Source organism: Nannospalax galili, unplaced genomic scaffold (assembly GCF_000622305.1).
Source record: "Nannospalax galili isolate Female #2095 unplaced genomic scaffold, S.galili_v1.0 scaffold150, whole genome shotgun sequence".
Taxonomy (NCBI): Eukaryota; Metazoa; Chordata; class Mammalia; order Rodentia; family Spalacidae; genus Nannospalax; species Nannospalax galili.
In genome coordinates this window covers 3,001,665-3,020,214 of record NW_008329320.1, presented here as the reverse complement: position 1 = coordinate 3,020,214, position 18,550 = coordinate 3,001,665, and the positions used below count along the sequence as shown (strand labels likewise).

At 38.5% G+C, this 18,550-nt stretch overlaps 1 protein-coding gene across 5 annotated transcripts in view; it reads right to left on the bottom strand.

Moving 5' to 3' along the window:
• Window positions 1-293: 293 nt before the first annotated feature.
• Window positions 294-18,550, bottom strand: part of Zfr (zinc finger RNA binding protein) — an 82,788-nt gene continuing 64,531 nt past the window's right edge. For 4 of the 5 annotated variants that reach the window (XR_003849892.1, XM_029564720.1, XM_017798807.2 and 1 more), the window contains 3 exons: window positions 7,448-7,559; window positions 7,080-7,177; window positions 295-1,801 (listed from right to left, as the gene is read on the bottom strand). Coding sequence is in view for 4 of the 5 variants with exons in the window: in XM_029564720.1 (XP_029420580.1) it covers window positions 1,622-1,801; window positions 7,080-7,177; window positions 7,448-7,559 (390 nt within the window). In the remaining variant the exon portion in view is untranslated. Of the gene's footprint in view, window positions 1,802-7,079; window positions 7,178-7,447; window positions 7,560-18,550 lie in introns of all 5 variants that reach the window. The other variant, XM_008835493.3, reaches the window with a different exon arrangement.

Genomic DNA, 18,550 nt, shown 5'->3' with positions numbered 1-18,550 from the left:
CTTAAATTCTGTCAGGCTGGGCAGGGCGGTGTGGTACACACCTTTAATTCCAGCACTCAAGAGGCAGAGGCAGAGGCAGGTGGATCTCTGTGAGTTTGAGGCCAGCAGGTCTACATAGAGTTCCACAACAGGTAGACTCTGTCTCAAAAAACCAAAACCAAAATGAAACCAAATAAACTCATCACGAATAACTATATATAGTACCTCATACATATGGTTTTACTAAAGCTTAACTAATATGCGTCAAGCAAAAGTAGTTTCAACTCTACCACATAATACAATTAAGCCATTATATGAATTTTTAAGTTTTTATTTTTGTATCTCACTGTAGTGCTGTGACAACAAAATGACATCTGTGTACCAGAGCATACATACATCAACAGTAAGATGTAACTTCTCATTACACCACTGCTAGGATATTAAGCTTTCTGTAGAAGACATAAGCATGTAAGATGGCCACACCAAATAATTTTCTGTTTTTTTCCTTAGATAATCTTATTTTTTAAATCAGTAATACTTTATCAATCTCATTGTTAATAGACCTCTAAGTTAACTGAGTGATGTGGTGTGTGTAGGTAATCTGTGTTACACTGTAAGAGCTACTAGAGTAATCTCTCACACATCAATAAGGAACTCTCACCATAATTAAGGGCTAGTTATTGTTGTTAGTTGCACAATGATAAAGTTCTTTTGAAAATAATAGCCCACTTATATGTGAAAAATGCCCTTTCCACTTATACAGAAGAAAAAAATAGTCAGAAAGTTATTTTTGGCCTTGCTATGTCAAAAAGTCAACTGTACAAAGATCTACGCGTTAAACCTAAAATTATAATTTTAAGTCTATTAAAAACAAAAATGTCATGCATTTTATTATCAGTTATGCAGAGGCTTTAAAACTGTTGCAAGACCATTTAGTATATATTAGCTTTTATACTGCTAATGCACAACTAACAGCAAACTTGATTAGATTAACAGAAATCTGTCTTAATTACACCTTTATATATCACACTAGATAGACAAATGCCACAAGATCTGCAGAAACATTCAGTTCTGAGCACTCAAATGGCAGGGTAACTTTTTGTGTTGTAATCCTTCACATATAGAATAACAAAAGGAAAAAATTCTGCAGTTTCACGTTACAAAAAAACGCACTGCTGTAAAATATTATTAAAGGGTTTAAAGGATATTATCTGTAACACAAAGTAACTTACAACTAGTGTCCAAAGCAAACAAAACCTCTAAATAAAAGTATCAAAATACACAGAGCAAATGAAGCACAAATCCTGCATTAAATACAGTAAAGATTTAATAACACAATGCACTCGTTAATAAAAGACACAAAAATATAGGGAGCAAGGGCAATCAGTAAATAAAGTCAAAATAATGGGGAAAAAAAAAATGGAACCACTATTTTCCCCTAGTCGGAGCACAATTTTTTTCCTGTGTCTTTCCATTCATATAATACCTAACATTGTATATTAAGTTTTTAATGTCACAGAAAAACTAGGTTCTTCCATGAAACTTTGTATTCTTGATAAAACTTTTAAAGCAGACATTATTACGAATGGAAACAGCCAACAAACTGGTATCTGTTTTTAACACTGAAGATTTACAAAATGTTTTAAAAGTTATCATAATCTTTTTTGTCTTTCTTCCCCTCAGCTTCAAATCCATCAACTCCATCACTATCCCTTCTTCGTTTCCTGTTGTTGTGGATGTTAAAACGTTGGTTCATTTGGGGTAATGGATCCATGCCTAGAACTTTGTGAATCTGGCGGAATGCAAGGAGTCTCAACGCAAACTGCAACAGAGAGAGTCAAAATACAGTACTGATTTTTTAAATCAATTTTTAAATGTTTATTTTATTTTATATTATTTATTCAGTATTTATGTGTGTGTATATTAGTGCCACAGTAGAGGACAACTTGGGGAAGTCAGTTCTCTCCTACCATATAGATTCTAGGGATCAAACTTCGATCATCAGGCTTGGCAACAAGCACCTTTACCTGCTGAGCCACCAACCAGCCATTTACCAGCCAACATTAATTCTTAAATTTACTCTCACATACATCAAAATGAAAGCATATTTAATGAAAGAAACACCCTGAGTTGGTTTCACCCTTAATTAATCAGAAGTGAAATCTATAATGTTCTGATGTTCTTATTTTCAGGCTTTTCTGTGTGTATGCCTATTTGCTTCCTAAAACATTAAGTTCAAAAAAACAAATCTTTAAATAAATTTAGTTTATTCATTAAAAAAAGCCAAGCAAAACACTATCCTGAAATAATACATAGCAACAGTAAATGTACCTATCAATTTTTTGTTCATATCCATGCATTTCCCTACTTTTTCTTTGGATTTCATGTGCATAAGCTTAAGTTATGTGTTGTGTAAACACACCCAATTTTACAAAACTGTCTTCAACTTTTTTCTTCATTTTAACCATCATTAACAGATAACTAAGTAAGCACTTGGTACACAAGAGTATAAATAAGCAATGTTTCTGCTTTTATGAATCTTATTATTTACGATGACATGAAAACCAACTTAGAAAACATTTACCAATTAAAAATTATGACAGCAAAGAAACAAATGTAGATAACAAAGAAAATGAAAGCTACATGCTTTAAAGGAACAGTTGGTGATGGCATCCCTAGACACTATTTGGTAGTGTGTAGTTCAGGAACTACAACTACACACGCACTGACGTACCAAACATTTAATTTTCCATCAATGAATTTTAGGTTGGACCCAGTATTAATGTTACTGTTGTTCATGGACGCCTGTATAAAGATGATCATGTACACTTATGTGCCAAATTGTGAAGAATGAACTGAATTGATTAGTAGTAGAACTGTTAAGCAAAATTGGTAGATACTGTCAAATGGAGTTTCAAATTACTATGTTAACATATCTACTAATAATATGTAATAGTACAAGCCTGCTTTTTCATTCTGGGTACTGTAATTAAAAGAAATTCTCATTAGTGTAACAGGTAAAACTGGATACTTTTTTTTTCGGGGGGGGGGGGGGGGGTTTTTTTGAGACAGGGTTTCCCTATAGCCCCAGCTGGCCTGGAACTTACTACGTAGACCAGGCTGGCCTTGAACTCACAGAGATCCGCCCACTTCTGCCTCCCAAGTGCCAGGATTAAAGGCGTGTGCCACCACACCCAGTAAAACTGGACACATTTTTTAATGGGGAGAATGAACACACTATATATTTTTGGTTCACTGGCCTTAAAGATTTTGTACAGTATTTTCAATACACAGTCCTTCAAGACTTACATTCACATCTAACCTAAAAAACTGCTCCTGTGTAAGATTGTATTTCTTAGTTCTTTGATATATATGGCTGTTTAAGTTATCTGACACACATATTATATATACATATATATAAAGTTTTTGCTCCAGATGATTACTCAGCTACTTTGACGCTTTTCTGTTGATGTTTGCCTTTTCCCACTGATCAAAAATGTCAGGTTTATTAAACACGAATTCCCTTCCAAATTAGTGTCTACTTTTAGGTTCTTCCATTCTAAATAATCTGTCTCATAACTATATTGCTTAGATACACGTTTTACAGGATATTCTGATTGCTGGTAGTTAATTATCTTGGCAATTTTATTTTCAATTTAAAACAAAAACTAAAACAAAAATTTTAAGCTCTATTCTTTTTTCCTCCTGGAATTTTTAAGACACGGTTTCACTATGTAGCCTGGGCTGGCCTAGAACTCACTGTACAGACCAGGCTGACCCTGAATTCATGGAGAGCTGCCTGTCTCTGACTCTGGAACACTCGTTACCTCATTTGGAGTACCTGTCTCCCTCCTCCTTTCCCTCTCCCCTCACCCCTCCAGCCCTTGGTGGTTTTGAGATAAGATCCTACTATGTTGTCCAGGCTGGTCTCAAATTCTGCTGCTGGGAATACAGGTCTGTAGTACAGACACCCAATTTCATAGTTTGTTTTCAAAGGGTCTAAGCTGTTCCTTAAGAGTGGGTAGTGCTTGGGGCTGGAGAGATGCCTCAGTGGTTAAGGGCACTGACTGTTCTTGCAGAGGACTCGGGTTCAATTCCCAGTGCCCACATGGTGGCTAGTAACTGTCTGTATCTCCAGTTCCATGAGAATCCAATGCCCTCTTCTGATCTCCTTAGGCACTGCACAACATGAGTGTGCACCTACCTAACATGCAGACAATATACTTATACACATAAAATAAAAATAAATATTTAAAAAAAAAGAGTGGGTAATGCTCAAGCAATCCTTTGCCTTAGAATACACACATACACATGTACTTTTTTTCAGTAACAATGTGACAAAGGTTAAACTGCAAAACCAAAATAATGCTGAGTAACTTATGAGGATGTTATTAAGTATCTGTCATCCCTTGTGAAAACTTAACTTGTGTAAGTATAAAAACACTTGTATGACACTGAAATCCCTGAATTAGAAGCACTCAGGAGACAGAGCAGCCTGGTCTACATAGCGAGTTCCAGGCCAATTGGGTCTACAGGGAGATCCTGCTACAAAAACAAACAAACAAACAAACAAACAAACAAACAAACAAAGACATTTAGCTACATGGCTGTTCTATAAAAGAATATTTTAGATAAAAGATAAGAAATCTTGACAGTAACTGAACTTTGAAGACATACATGATTTAATCTATTTACTAACCTAAAGGCAAATGGTAGCTTTCACCACTGAAACAGTTCCCAGTTTCAGTGCTATTGTTCAGACTTTTATTGAGTTATAATTCCCATCACCCCTTTCTGATGTTTTTTTTTGGGAGGTGGACAGTACTAGCGATCAAGCTCAGGGTCTTTTATATGCTAGACAAGCTCTGTCACTGAGCCACACCCCAGCTTAGTCTGTATGCATTTGTAATGTTGGACATATGAGAATTTTACCATAAGTGGTCATTAATTAGTAGCAAATACAATTTGAGGATTGACATAAATTATTCCAAAATACATTTTTTGAATTTTTAAACAAAGATTAAGACAATATTTATTCTTATTTTGTTTCTTATATTTACCGTTCTGGGGATAGAGCCTAGAAACCTTGTGTATGTTAGATAAGCACATTTACCACTGAGCACCTCTCAAGCTCATTTTATAATCTATTTCCTTTCAGGGGTATGGTGGGTAAGGAGGGAGAGATGGGCCCTATAAAACATTAAGGGAGGAATTTGAATAAATGACAAAGGCTCTATTTGGCAGAATAAACTTAAAGATCACTGGAGGCTGAAATAGGATGGTCATGAATTGTAGGCTAGCCTAGACAAAATAGCAAGACTCAGCCTCAAAGGGAAAAGAAAACAAATGAAAACCAACCCCCCACTCCCAATATCACTGACAGAGACATACAAGAATAAAGGTGAACATTATGGAAGGAAACAAGCATAGTCCTAGATAGAAAAATATTAACAAGGGCACTATATCTAACCAAGAAAGAAATTGAAATTGACATCAATGCAGTGTAGACCTTACTCAGATTCTACCAATTATGTGGGTGCACGTACAACTCTGTGATTCCAAGATACTGAATTCTACTATTACCTACTTGAAAGTCTCATCATTCCTTTTCCTATCCCTAACTTCTCTGCTGTCCACTTACTATTATTTCATGACTATTATAGAGATATGAGGAAAGGGAGCTTTTCATGTAGCCTAGGCTGGCCTTGAATTTCGGATCCTCTTGACTCTTTCAATTACTGAGAGTATAGGTGTGGGCTATCATTCCTGGGCTCCTTAACTTTTAATAAAGGCTACATTTTATTTTATTATTTTAAAAAATATTTTATTTATTACTTTTATGTGTATGAGTGTACTGCCTGCATGATGTGAGTGCACCCGTGTTGTGCAATGCCGTGGAGGTCAGAAGAGGGCTTCAGATTCCCTTGGAACACGAGGTAAGGACAGTTCACAGCTGCCATGTGGGTGCTGGGAATTGAACCTGGGTCCTCTGCAAGAGTAGTCAGAGCTCTTAACAGCTGAGCCATCGCTCCAGCCCCTAATCTTATTATTCTTTAGTTATGTGTATATGCGTATGCCTGTGTATGGGTTTGTGCACAGGGAGGGCAGCGCTGGAATTAAAGGCTTATGTTAGTTGTATGATGTGGATGGTGGGATTTGAACTCAGGTGTTCTGAAAGAGCAGTACTGCTCTTAACTACTGAGCCATCATCTCTCTAGCTCTAAGGCTAAATTTTAAACAATCTCCTAAGACTTGACCATTTTCTTCAATATCATTAAAATATTAGTAAGAAGCAACAAATCAAGATCTTAAGTCTTTCATCCACCTTGGAGTGAACTATTACAGTTCATAGCCAGCAGATAATTTCTTCTCAGTAAATTTCTGAAATTAAAAAAGGGCAGCTACAGTAATTTTAGAGTGATTTCAATCATCCATCTGTTCGTCCATTTGTTCCATTCTGTTTTCTGATAACAATGATTACTACATTAAGACTTAAGATCCTTCCATATACAAATTGCTATGTATTAACCTACTTGGTCTTCCCCAAATCCTGTTTTGGGATGGCAGACAAGAGCTGGTATTGAATGCAGGAAGTCTGACTCTGGAGTTCATATGTTTAATTTGCTAGAGTGTATAGTAGCACAAATGGCAAAAATTTAACAATGTCTAAAACAACATAGCGTAGCATTCCTGTATAACTAGAGATGAGACTTTGTGATGATCTTGATATATAATCTAATAGCCACATTTAATGAAGCACTTAAAAAATTTTTAGATTTTTGTACTTAAGTCATACCTACAAAATCCACATAATTAATACTTAATATTTAAAAATCTGGTAGTAAACCAGCACTTTTATACTGCTGTAATATCTGTAATTTTTTTTTTTGTCTTTTTGAGATAGCATCTCCCTGCAGCCCCAGCTGTCCTTGAACTCACAGAGCCCCCCCTGCCTCTAAGTGCGGGGTTAAAAGCGTGAGCCACCACGCCTGGCTAAGGTAAACCTTCTTATATGAATGGCTTACTTAAAAGAAGTAGCATAATGAATATTTATCTAAAGAAACAATTATAAAACCCCAAACCCTACGGAATTCAATCACCTGTGCACTAGATGTAATGTCTTCACGCTGTTGGTCAGTCATTGTTGCCAAGGTATCAAAAGGATCCTTTTCACAAGGATCCAGAAGTCCAGGGCTACCTACAACAAATCATTGTAGGGAGATAAAAGTGTCAGCATTATCCACTTGAGAAAATAGATTTCTTATTCAATTATCAATTTTCTTTTTTTTTTGGGATAGGGTCTCTCTCCCTGTAGTCCCAGCTGGCCTGGAACTCACTATGAAGACCAACTGGCCTTGAACTCACAGAGATCCAGGCTGCCTCTGCCTCCCAAGTGCCGGGATCAAAGGTGTGTGCTACCATGCCCGGCTCTCAATTATCAACTTTCTTACACATAAATCAAATTTACCTTTAAGAATAATCCCTGAAGAAATGCACTCAAATACTCTTCTCAGGGCATCTCCTGGGCTTTGAGGACTGGAAGCACTACTAATTGCTTTCTCTACCAATAACTCCATAGCCTAAGAATAAAGACAAAGTACGTTTAACAGCATAAAGACCAAAAGAATGTCATTTTCAAACACTAGAATGATATATTAAGTGTCATTAAAAAAACATTTCTGTCTCTTTGAGACAGGGTTTCCCTGTAGTCCCAGCTGGCCTGGAACTACGTAGACTAGGCTGGCCTTAAACTCAGATATTTACCTGCCTCTGCCTCCCAAGTGCTGGGACTAAAGGCATACGCCACCACACCTGGCTATTTTTTTAAAAGGGCCAGTGAGAAGACTCAGTAGGTAAAGCACTTGCTGCTAAGCTGGACAACTGGAGTTCAATCTCTGGAACAAGCAGGGTAGAAGCAGAGGATGGATTCCTGTGAATTGTTCTCTGACCTCCACATACATGCTATGATATACATGCTCTTATGTACATACACACAATTGTAAAAAAATTAAAAGATCACACACACATACACACACATATATATATATAAATAAAAAGGAAAACATGGGGTTGTTGGCACATGCCTTGCATATCACCTCTCGGGAGGCTTCGGGATTGTTGGAGGCCAATCTGTGCAATACAGTGACACCCAATAAAAAAACAAACAAAAATCCCAAAAAGCACAAAAATAAAACCTAAAATTGAGGCACTAAGCCAGATATGGCAGTACATGCCTGCAAGCCCAGCACCTGAAAGACTAAACCAGGTACATCCAAAGATCAAGGCCAGTATGAACTATACAGTGAGACTATCTCAAAAACCAAAAATTGAGACAACAGAAAATTCACGTTCTGAAGAAACTTTAAAATTTGTTTTTAATACTTGGGAGGCAGAGGCAGGAGGATCTTTGCCAGTTTGAGGTCAGCCTGGTCTATACAGCTAGTTCCGGGACAGCTGGGGCTCCAGGGTGACCATCTCGAAAAGACCAAAAAAAAAGTTTTTAATGAAGACAAACATTAATACAGGGTGGCCAATATTCCTAAGGACTTCAGTTTTGTTTGCTTGTTTTAAATGTCTTAAGTGTGCGCCTCAGTGTATCTATGTGCACCATGCACATGCAATGCCAATGAAGGCCATCCCTTGGAACTGAGTTACAGGCAGTTGTGAGTTGCCTCATGAGTGTGCTGGGAACTGAGCCCAGATACTCTGGAAGAGTAGCAAGGGCTCTTAATTGCTAAGTCATCTCTAGCCCCTTTTGTGCTTTGAAACAGGGTCTTAACTCTGTACCTCAAGGATGGCCTGGAACTCACTACATGGTCAATGCATGCTCTGAATGCACTTTGCCTCAGCCTCATGGGTACTGGGATTAGAAGTGTGAACTATATACCTGGCTTGTTTTTAACTGAGACATGGTCTCACTGCGTAGCCTAGGCTGGCTTGGGTTATGCCTCTCTCCTACCTCAGCATCCTGAATGCTGAGAATATAGGCCTGAGCCATGCTATCTGATCTGTTTTTGTCTTTACAAACAATGGCTACTATCTAACCTTTGATTTAATGTTTAACTAGAATTCTATTATCTATAAGGCAAAAAGAAGTATAGATTTAAAAAGCATCCTGAGCTGAAGAGATGGCTCAGGAGTTAGAGCATCTATTGCTCTTGCAGAAGACCTGAGTTTGGTTTCCAGTACCCATTCAGGCAGATGAAGAGGATCTGAGACCCTTTTCTGCCTCCTCAGGCACCTCCAACATACATAGCATACATTCAACACACAAAAACAAAAGTAACATCAACGGCAGCATACACCAAAAAAGCCCCTACCAATTTGGGATTGTTTTTATTTAGAACAATTTTTTATAGTGTTTATAATATATGATTCGTTCTCTTAAAATATTTTATTATTTTATGTGTATGCATGTATTGCCTGCATGTTAAGTGCACCCGTGTCATGCAATGTCCGTGGAAGTCAGAAGAGGGTGTTGGATGCCCTGGAACTGGAGACTGGAGTTACTATAGATAGTGGTTAGCTACCATGTGGGTGCTAGGATTTGGCCAAGAATAGCCAGTGTTCTTAACCATTAAGTCATCTCTCCAGCCCAATTTTTCCTTTCACAGTGTACAATTCAAGGGGCTTTTGGTATATTTACAAAGTTGTTTAATCATTACCATGTCAATTCTAGAATGTTTTTAATCACCAAGTAACTACTAGCAGCTATCTCTCCCTCTTGTCCTTTCCTCCAATCTGAAAAGCACCAAAGTTTTTTTTTTTTTGGTGGGGGGGTGTCTTTTTGAGGCAGGGTCTCCCTGTAGCCATAGTTGGCCTGGAACTCACTATGTAGACCAGGCAGGTCTTTAACTGACAAGAGAACTGCCTGCCTCTCCCTCCCAAGTGCTAGGGCTAAAGGTTTGTGCCACCATGCCCAGCTAACACCAAACTATTTTTAAGTTTTACAGATTTGCTTACTGTACACATTTCATACAAATTGAACCATATAAAGGACATCTTCTTCCACCTAGCATGAAGCTTTGGGTTCATCCACCTCAGCTCTACCAAAATACTTATTTTTAAGTATGTATTTATGTATTGTGTACAGGTGCTTGCTAAGACCAGAAAAGAGTGTTAGATCTCCTAGAGCTGGAGTTACAGGCAGTTGTAAGCTGCTTGATGTGGGTGCTGGGAACTGAACTCAGGCTCTAGTGAAGAACAAGTGCTCTTAACAGCTAAGGCACCTCTCCAGAGCCCACTGAAGCTTTTCTTTAAATTTTAAATAGGAGTTCCAGGGCATTGTAAGATGGCTCAGCAATAATGGCATTATTGCAAGTCTGATGACCTACATGGTGAAAGGAGAGAACCAAATCAATAAATTGTTCTCTGACCTCCACATTGTGTGGAGTATGTGCGCATGCACAACACACACAGCACATACACCCACCAATAATAAATAGGAGCTCCGAAAAAAATTCAGTGATCAAATACTTTGGAACTACAAAGAAATCCTTAAGATGATCCAGAGGCTGAAAAATTCGTGTCCAGTTATATGAAAGTTCAGAGCTAAGAGGTAAAAAGTATGGCTACTTTATTCACTATTCATTCCAAGGCTCTTTCACAGAATCTTGAAAGATTAATTTTATAGAAGTGGTATACAGTGCTGGGTATGGTGGTTCATGCCTTTAATTGCAGTACTTGGGAAGCAGAGGCAAGTGGAGCTCTCTGAATTTAAGATCAGCCTGGTCTATATAGTGAATTCCAGGTCAGCTAAGGTTGCATGGTGAGACTCTTGTTTCAAAAAGAAAAAAAAAAGTATAACTGCTATGAAAAATGATAGCCAGAAGCATAAAGACTATAGTGATGGTCATAATGATCAATGCAGTAAAAATTTTCAGTGAGAGCTTAGTTTATTCAGTTGAATTCAGGAAGATATTCAAGATTTTTTTTTTTTAAATAATGGGTTAAGTGTAATATATACATATAGGTAGATATATCTGTGTTGTACAATGCCCTCAGAGGTCAGAAGAGGGCACTGGATCCCCTGGAACTAAAGTTACAGACAGTTGTTAGATATCATGTGGGTGCTGGGAATTGAACCTGGGTCCTCTGCAAGTACAGTGAGTACTCTTAACTACTGAGCCATCTCTCTAGACCAATATTCAAAATTTTTAAAAGGTTTATTTTTATTTTACGTGTATGAATGCATACCTGCATGTATACATGTGTACCATGTGTATGCAGGTACCCAAGGAGTCCAGAAGAGGACACTAGATGCCCTGAACTGGAGTTACAGCCAGTTGTGAGCTACCATATGGGAGCTAGGAATCCAACCAAGGTCCTCTGCAATGGTAGCAAGTACTGAGCCATCTCTCCAGCTCCAAGGCATTTTAAAGAGGACCTTTACTTAAAGGTCTAGCATTAGTCATCTAGAAAACTTAATGCACATGTAATACTTCTTATTTCCAGACTATTTATTTATTTATTTGTTTATTTTATTTATTTATTTTTTTTTAAATTTTTTTGGTCTTTTTGAGATAGGGTCTCCCTGTAGCCTCAGCTACCCTGGAACTCACTATGTAGACCAGGGTGGCCTTGAATTCAGAGATCCACCTGCCTTTGTCTCCCTAGTGCTGGGATTAATGCATGCACCACCATGCATTATTTTGAGATGTCCAAGAGAGTGTTAAGACCTTCAAGGATAAGGACTGTATCATTCATCTGAACCCACATGCACAATCTAAGTTGTCAATATACAGTAAATACTAATTACACATCTATCAAATAGAGTAGCTTCAAAACATGAAAATAATGCGATATACAACTTTTCATAAATGCTCAGACTTTTTGTATATACTTTTAGAGAATTTTATGACAAAATTAAACAATGAGCTGTTACTAGGCACATTAAGATCTCAAGTGTGGGGCTGGAGAGATAGCTCAGTGGTTAAAAGTACTGGCTACTCTTAAAGAGGACCCCAGTTCGGTTTCTAGCACTCACATGGTGGCTAACAAGCATCTCTACTTCCAGGGGATCCAATGCCCTCTGCCTTGAACTCAGATTAGCTTGCCTCTGCCTCCCAAGTGCTGGGATAAAAGGAGTATGCCACCACACCTGACCTGTGGTCAAAATTATTTAAAGAGAACACAGGTTAAAAAATCTAAAATCTCAGACAATTTGCTGTTTTCTTTCTTTCCCATTTGTGGTACGGGGGATTGAACCTAAGGCCTTGAGCATTCTAGGCTAGTGCTCTAGCTCCGGGTTAGCTCAATTTAAGACAGGGCCTCAAGTATCCCAAGCATCAATGACCTTGAACCTCTGATCCACGTTCTACTTCCCAAGTAGTGGTATTATAGGTGTACATCACTAGTCCTGGTTTCTACAGGGCTGGAAAACAAACCCAGGGCTTCATGCATGCTAAACTCTATCAAGTAAGATACATTCCTAGCCCTAACATTTAAAAAAATATTTTATTTATTATTTTATGTTTATGGGTGTATTGCCCGCATGTAGGTAAGTGCACCTGTGTCACACAATGCCTGCGGAAGACAGAAGAGGCTGTTGGATTCCCTGGAACTGGAGTTACAGACAGTTGTTAGCTGCCATGTGGGTGCTGGGATTCGAACCTGGGTCTTCTGCAAGAACAGCCAGTGTTCTTAACTGCTGAGCCATCCCTCCAGCCCTGCCCTAACATTTAAAAAAATTATTTATTATTTTTATTTTATGTGTATGAGTATATTGCCAGCATGTATGTGAGTGCACCCATGTCGTGCAATGCTGGAGAGGTCAGAAGAGGGCTTCAGATTCCCCTGGAACTGGAGTAAAGGACGGTTCATAGTTGCCATGTGGGTGCTGGGAATCAAACCCGGGTCCTCTGCAAGTGCAGTCAGTGCTCTTAACTGCTGAGCCATCTCTCCAGCCCCTGCCACCCTAACATTTTTTAAAAATTCCCAGCACCCACATGGTGGCTACAAATGATCCTTCACTCCAGTTCCAGGGAAATCCAAAGCCCTCTTCTGACCTCTCCAGCATTGCATGACATGGGTGCGCTCACATACATGTAGGCAATACACTCACACACATAAAATAAAAATATTTAAAAAGAAAAGATAAGTTATACTGGACTAAAGTAATCAAAAATAAGAGTAATAGTTGTCCCTAAGTAGAGATCAATTTTTTTATTTTTTGGGAGATAGGTCTTAAAATGCCCCAGCTTGCCTGGAAATCACTATGTAGACCAAGCTGGCCTTGATCTCACATAGATCCACCTGCCTCTGACTCCTGAGTGCTGGGATTAAAGACATGTACCACCACATCTGATAATAGTGATCATATTAACCAGACACAACAAAAAATAGTTTCTCTTCCTTGGTTAAAAGAAAAACCAATTTCTCATTCAGGTGTGGCGGGACACATCTTTAATCCTAGCACTAGGGAGGCGGAGGCAGGAGGATCTCTGTGAGATCAAGGGAGGACAATGTGGTCTCCATAGCAAGTTCCAGGCTGCTACAGAGAGACCCTGTCTCAAAAAGACAAAAACCAAAATAAACAAAAAAACAAAAACCATAATTTTTTTCTTTTTGGTATTTTTGAGACAGTGTCTCCCTGTAGCCCCAGCTGTCCTGGAACTCACTATGTAGAACAGGCTGGCTTTGAACTCACAGTGATCTGCCTGCCTCTGCCTCCCAAGTGCTGGGATTAAAGGCATGTGCTACCATGCCTGGCTCATAAATATTTTAAAAGGTAGATTATAGAAAACAAAATTTAGACTGACATCAAATAAAAAGAAAAAATTATAATCTAACATTTTTCATTAATGTAATAGCAATGGGGCAGAGATGGTCACATATGAAGAAAATTTAAAAAACAGTAACAACTCTGTGAGGAGCTAGAGACATGGCTCAACAGTTAAAGAGCACTTGCTACTCTTTCAAAGAACCTGAATTAGGTTCCCAGCACCCACATCAGGTGGCTCAGAATCAGCTGTAGTAACTCCAGGTGCAGGTTACACCCTCTTCTGGCATCTGAGGGCACCTGAACTCAGGTGCACATGCCTGTACACATATACACATGATAAAAATAAATATTAAAAAAATTAAAATCACATGGTGGATCTCTGCGAGATCCAGGCCAGTCTGGTCTCTATAGCACACCTCTAATCCCAGCACTTGGGAGGCAGAGGCAAGTGGATCTCTGTGATGTCAAGGCCAGCCTGGTCTACATAGAGTTCCAAGCTAGCTGGAGGTACAAGGAGACCCTGTCTCAAAGACACCCCCCCCAAAAGCCCCCCAAAACAAAAAATAAAAACAAATGCAACCAGCTAAAAAGGAAAAGTGAAGCCTTAATATAGAAGCTGGCTTGGAATCATCTAAATACAGAATTTAGCAATTTTTCTAATATTTGATCCATTTATTTATGTATTTTTTGCTTCATGTGGATTTTATGACATACGGTATTATTATATAACTTAGAATTCCCTGCCTCAAGCTCCCACTGTGCTGAGACCAGAGGTGTATATGACTATACCTCATTTCTACTCACAAGTTTAAAATTTATACAAGCAGCACATGTATCCCTCCCCTAATAAAAATTAAACATCTCTTTATCTTAATTATTCCATCCTCCCACACCTCAGAAATAATTACTACAGGTTGGAACATACCCTTCCAGAAATTTTTGCTACGTACCAAGTATGTAACATATATATCTATATAGATCTAAAAAGTAATTGAGTTCTAGAAGTCTTGAAGCACAAATCTAGAAATGATACAAGAATCAGAATCAATAAAAATTGAAAAAGATTTATCTACGGATGCTGAAAAGCAGGTGAGAAATTGGGGGAATAAGGGTCAATTTTATTGTGAAAAGTTAAAGTAGTGACTAATAAGAACTGGCAGTAAGGAGAAAAATAATTTAAACTGCTAATAAAAATAAAATGCTAGCCGGGTGTGGTGGTGCACGCCTTTAATCCCAGCGCTCAGGAGGCAGAGGCAGGCGGATCTCTGTGAGTTCAAGGCCAGCCTGGTCTACATAGTGAGTTCCAGGACAGCTGGGGCTACAGGGAGATCCTGTCTCAAATAGACCAAAAAATAAAAAATAAAAATAAATAAAATAAAATGCTAATAATCAATTAAAGCAATGCAAATAAAAATGAAAGCAGGCCATAGCAGTACACGCCTTTAATCCCAGCACTTGGGAGGCACAGGCAGGTGGCTCTCTTTGAGTTTGAGGCCAACCTTGTCTACATAGCTATTTCTAGGTCAGCTGGGGTCCAGGGATACCCTGTCTCAAAAAGACAGAGAGAGATAAACAATATCTTACCTATCATATTTTTAACATGATGACATCCCGGAAGTCAGGGACAGAATGAAGAAGACTCCAGTACTTTTCTGATAAACAATTAGTGCATTTTCTTATTTTAGCTCTGGTAATTTATTCCACTCTCAGAAATTTGACAACAAGAATACATAATGGGGCTGGAGAGATGGTTCAGTGGTTAAGAGCACTGGCTACTCTTGCAGAGAATTTGGGTTCAGTTCCCAACACCCACATGGCAGCTAACAACCATCTGTAACTCTAGATCCAGGGAATCTGATACCCTCTGATGGTCTCTGTGAGCTTTTAATGCAGGTGGTACACTTGTACACATGCAGGCAAAACACTCATATGTATGAAATCAAAATAATTAAAAAAAATCCAATATATATAATGAGGATTTTATATCAGAGGACTACTATCAAATCCAAATCCACTAATGGATACTATTAAATAAAACATGGCATTAAATAAAACAGGGAGTCTTTTCAGAGCTCCAAGATGTATCATGTTAGGATGCAAACAGAACAAATAGCATGGTATTCTTAAATAGACAAAAGCAAGCAAACAAAATAAGAACAAAACACAAAACAAATATAAAAAAGATAGCCTTGGCTATTTAACTTCAATAAACCAACTGTGAAATCAAGTTCAGTTTTATTTTTGAACAAATCACTCTCAATTTTTACTATTCAGAAATCAAAAAAAAATTCAAATAGCAAAAGATATTAAAAATAGAAACATATGGGGTGCGTAGCTCAGTGGCAGAGAGCTTGCCTAGAATGTCTGAAGCCCTGAGTTTCATTTCCAGCAGTGCAAAAAAAAACAACCACCTAGAAACATACAGCGTGACACATATATTCATGTTATAGAAGAAATTACAGCACATTATCATGACAACTTAGCTTTAAACAGAGACTTTGGGTCTTGTTTTTTTAAGACAGGTTCTCATACTTGTAGTCTAAGCTAGCCTTGAACTCAAGATTATACTCCTGCCTGAGCCCCTTAAATGGTGGGATTACAGGTGTAAACCAGTCACCCACCTTTGCTTCTTGTTTTGTATCATTTACATGGTTGAACTATTTTTAAAATTTTAATTATTTATTTATGTGTATGAATGTTTTGCCTATGTGTATGTAACTGTACCCATGTATACAATGCTTGTGTAGGCCAGAGGAGGGTGTTGGATCCACCAGAACAGGAGTTACATGTGGGTGCTGGGAATCAAACCCAGGTCTTCTGTAAGAAAAACTGCTAAGCCATCTCTCCAGGCCCAATATGCAGTACTTTAGAATAATGTATGTACATATGAATTTAAAAAAATTCAAATCTCATATTATTTTTAAAAAGTGTCAGTGGAGCTAGGTGTGATGGTGTATGCCTTTAATCTTAGCATTTAGGAAGCAAGGGTAGGCAGACCTCTATGAGATGGAGGCCAGCCTGGTCTATATAACTAGTTCAAGGCCAGCTGTGGCTACCAGGAGACCCTGTCTCAAAAACCAAAACAAAAAACAGCAACAACAACAAAAAATGTCAGTGGAATCCTCATGGACAGTTTAACAGTTAATTTTGGTTATCTACTGAATCTGGAATCAACTAAAAGGCAAGCAGCTGGGCATACCTGGGGAAATTTATTTGATCAAGCTGTGGGAAGACCCACCCTAAATGTGGGCAGTACCTTAAGGTGGCAGCCCAGAGAACAGGAGGTCTGAGAAGTTCTTCCTACTTGCCTTCATTTCCTCTGTCAAGTTTTCTACTCGATTATTGCTACTGCTAGTCCTGCTGCATTCCTTTACTGACATCAGAACCAGCCTTTTCAAGCTTTCAATGTGGACTAAAGAAAAGTAATTCTCCAGGAGTCCTTGAGACCTTCAGTGACAGATTGGGACTATTATGACACCCAGTCTCCTAGACTGAGCAAATATTGGGTCCTGGCCTCTCCAGCATGATACAGCCATTTTTTGGACTACCCAGATCATATTGTTTAAAGCAAGCTAAAAAATCGTCTTAATATATATCCATTATATAAATTCTGTTCCTCTAGAGAACCCACACAGAATGGTTTAACAGCTCATTTTCTGACTTTTTTGTACCTCTACATATATTAAAAAAAAAAAAAGAAAGAAAAAAGGAATTACTGGGTGTGGTGACGCATGTCTTTAATCCCAGCACTCAGGAGGCAGAGGCAGAGTCACAGGCAGGTGGATCTCTTGAATTCCAGAGTAGCCTGGCCAGCTGGGGTTACAGGGAGACCCTATTTAAAAAAAACCAAAAAAAAAAAAAAAAGAAAAAAAAAGAATTGCTGCTATACTAATCTTAGAAAATTAATAAATATCAAGAAGAACAAGGAAAGAGAAAAATTCAAAAGAAACATTAAGTACAATTATTTTACTTTGTGTGTGGACAACATTTCACCCTTAGTCTCCTAAGATAGGGTCTCTCACTGAATCTGGAGCTAAGCTAGTGGCCAGGATCTCCAACTATCCTCCTGTCTGGGCTACCACAGTACTGAGGTTACAGGTGTGTATACTATCATGCCCAGTTTTTTAGGTGGGTTCTGACAGGTCCTTATGCTTCCATAAAAAGCATTCTTGCCGGGCATGGTGGCTCATGCCTGTAGTCCCAGCACTTGGGAGGCAGAGGCAGGCGGATCTCTGAGTTCAAGGCCAGCCTGGTCTACATAGTGAGTTCCAGGACAGCTGGGGAAGGGAGACCCTGCTTTAAAAAGACCAAAACAAAAAACAAAACAAAACAAGCATTCTTACCTGTTGAGTCACCTACCTAGCCCAGTATAATTCTTTCTTTTGTTTTTTTAAATTTACAAACCATTTTTCTTATATCATTTTTCCATCCATCCATCCTGTCCATCCATAGTGAGCATGCGTGTGAGCATGTGTGCCTTGGCATGCATATAAAATATGAAGATCAGAGGATAACTCACAGGAGTCAGTTCTTTCCTTCTACAATGTGGGTTTCTGGGGATCAAACTCAGGTCATCAGGCTTGGTGGCAAGTTCCCTTACTCACTGAGTCATTTCACTAGCCCAAGTATAATTCTTTTATAATTTTTAATTTTTTTTGTATGAGTGTATTGCCTGCATGTAAATAAGTGCAGTTGTGTCGTGCAATGCCCTCAGAAGAGGCTGTCAGATTCCCCTGGAACTGGAGTTACAGATGGCTGTTAGCTACCATGTAGTGCTAAGAATCAAACTCAGGTCCTTTGCAAGAGCAGCCAGTGCTCTTAAATGCTAAGCCATTTCTCCAGCCCAAG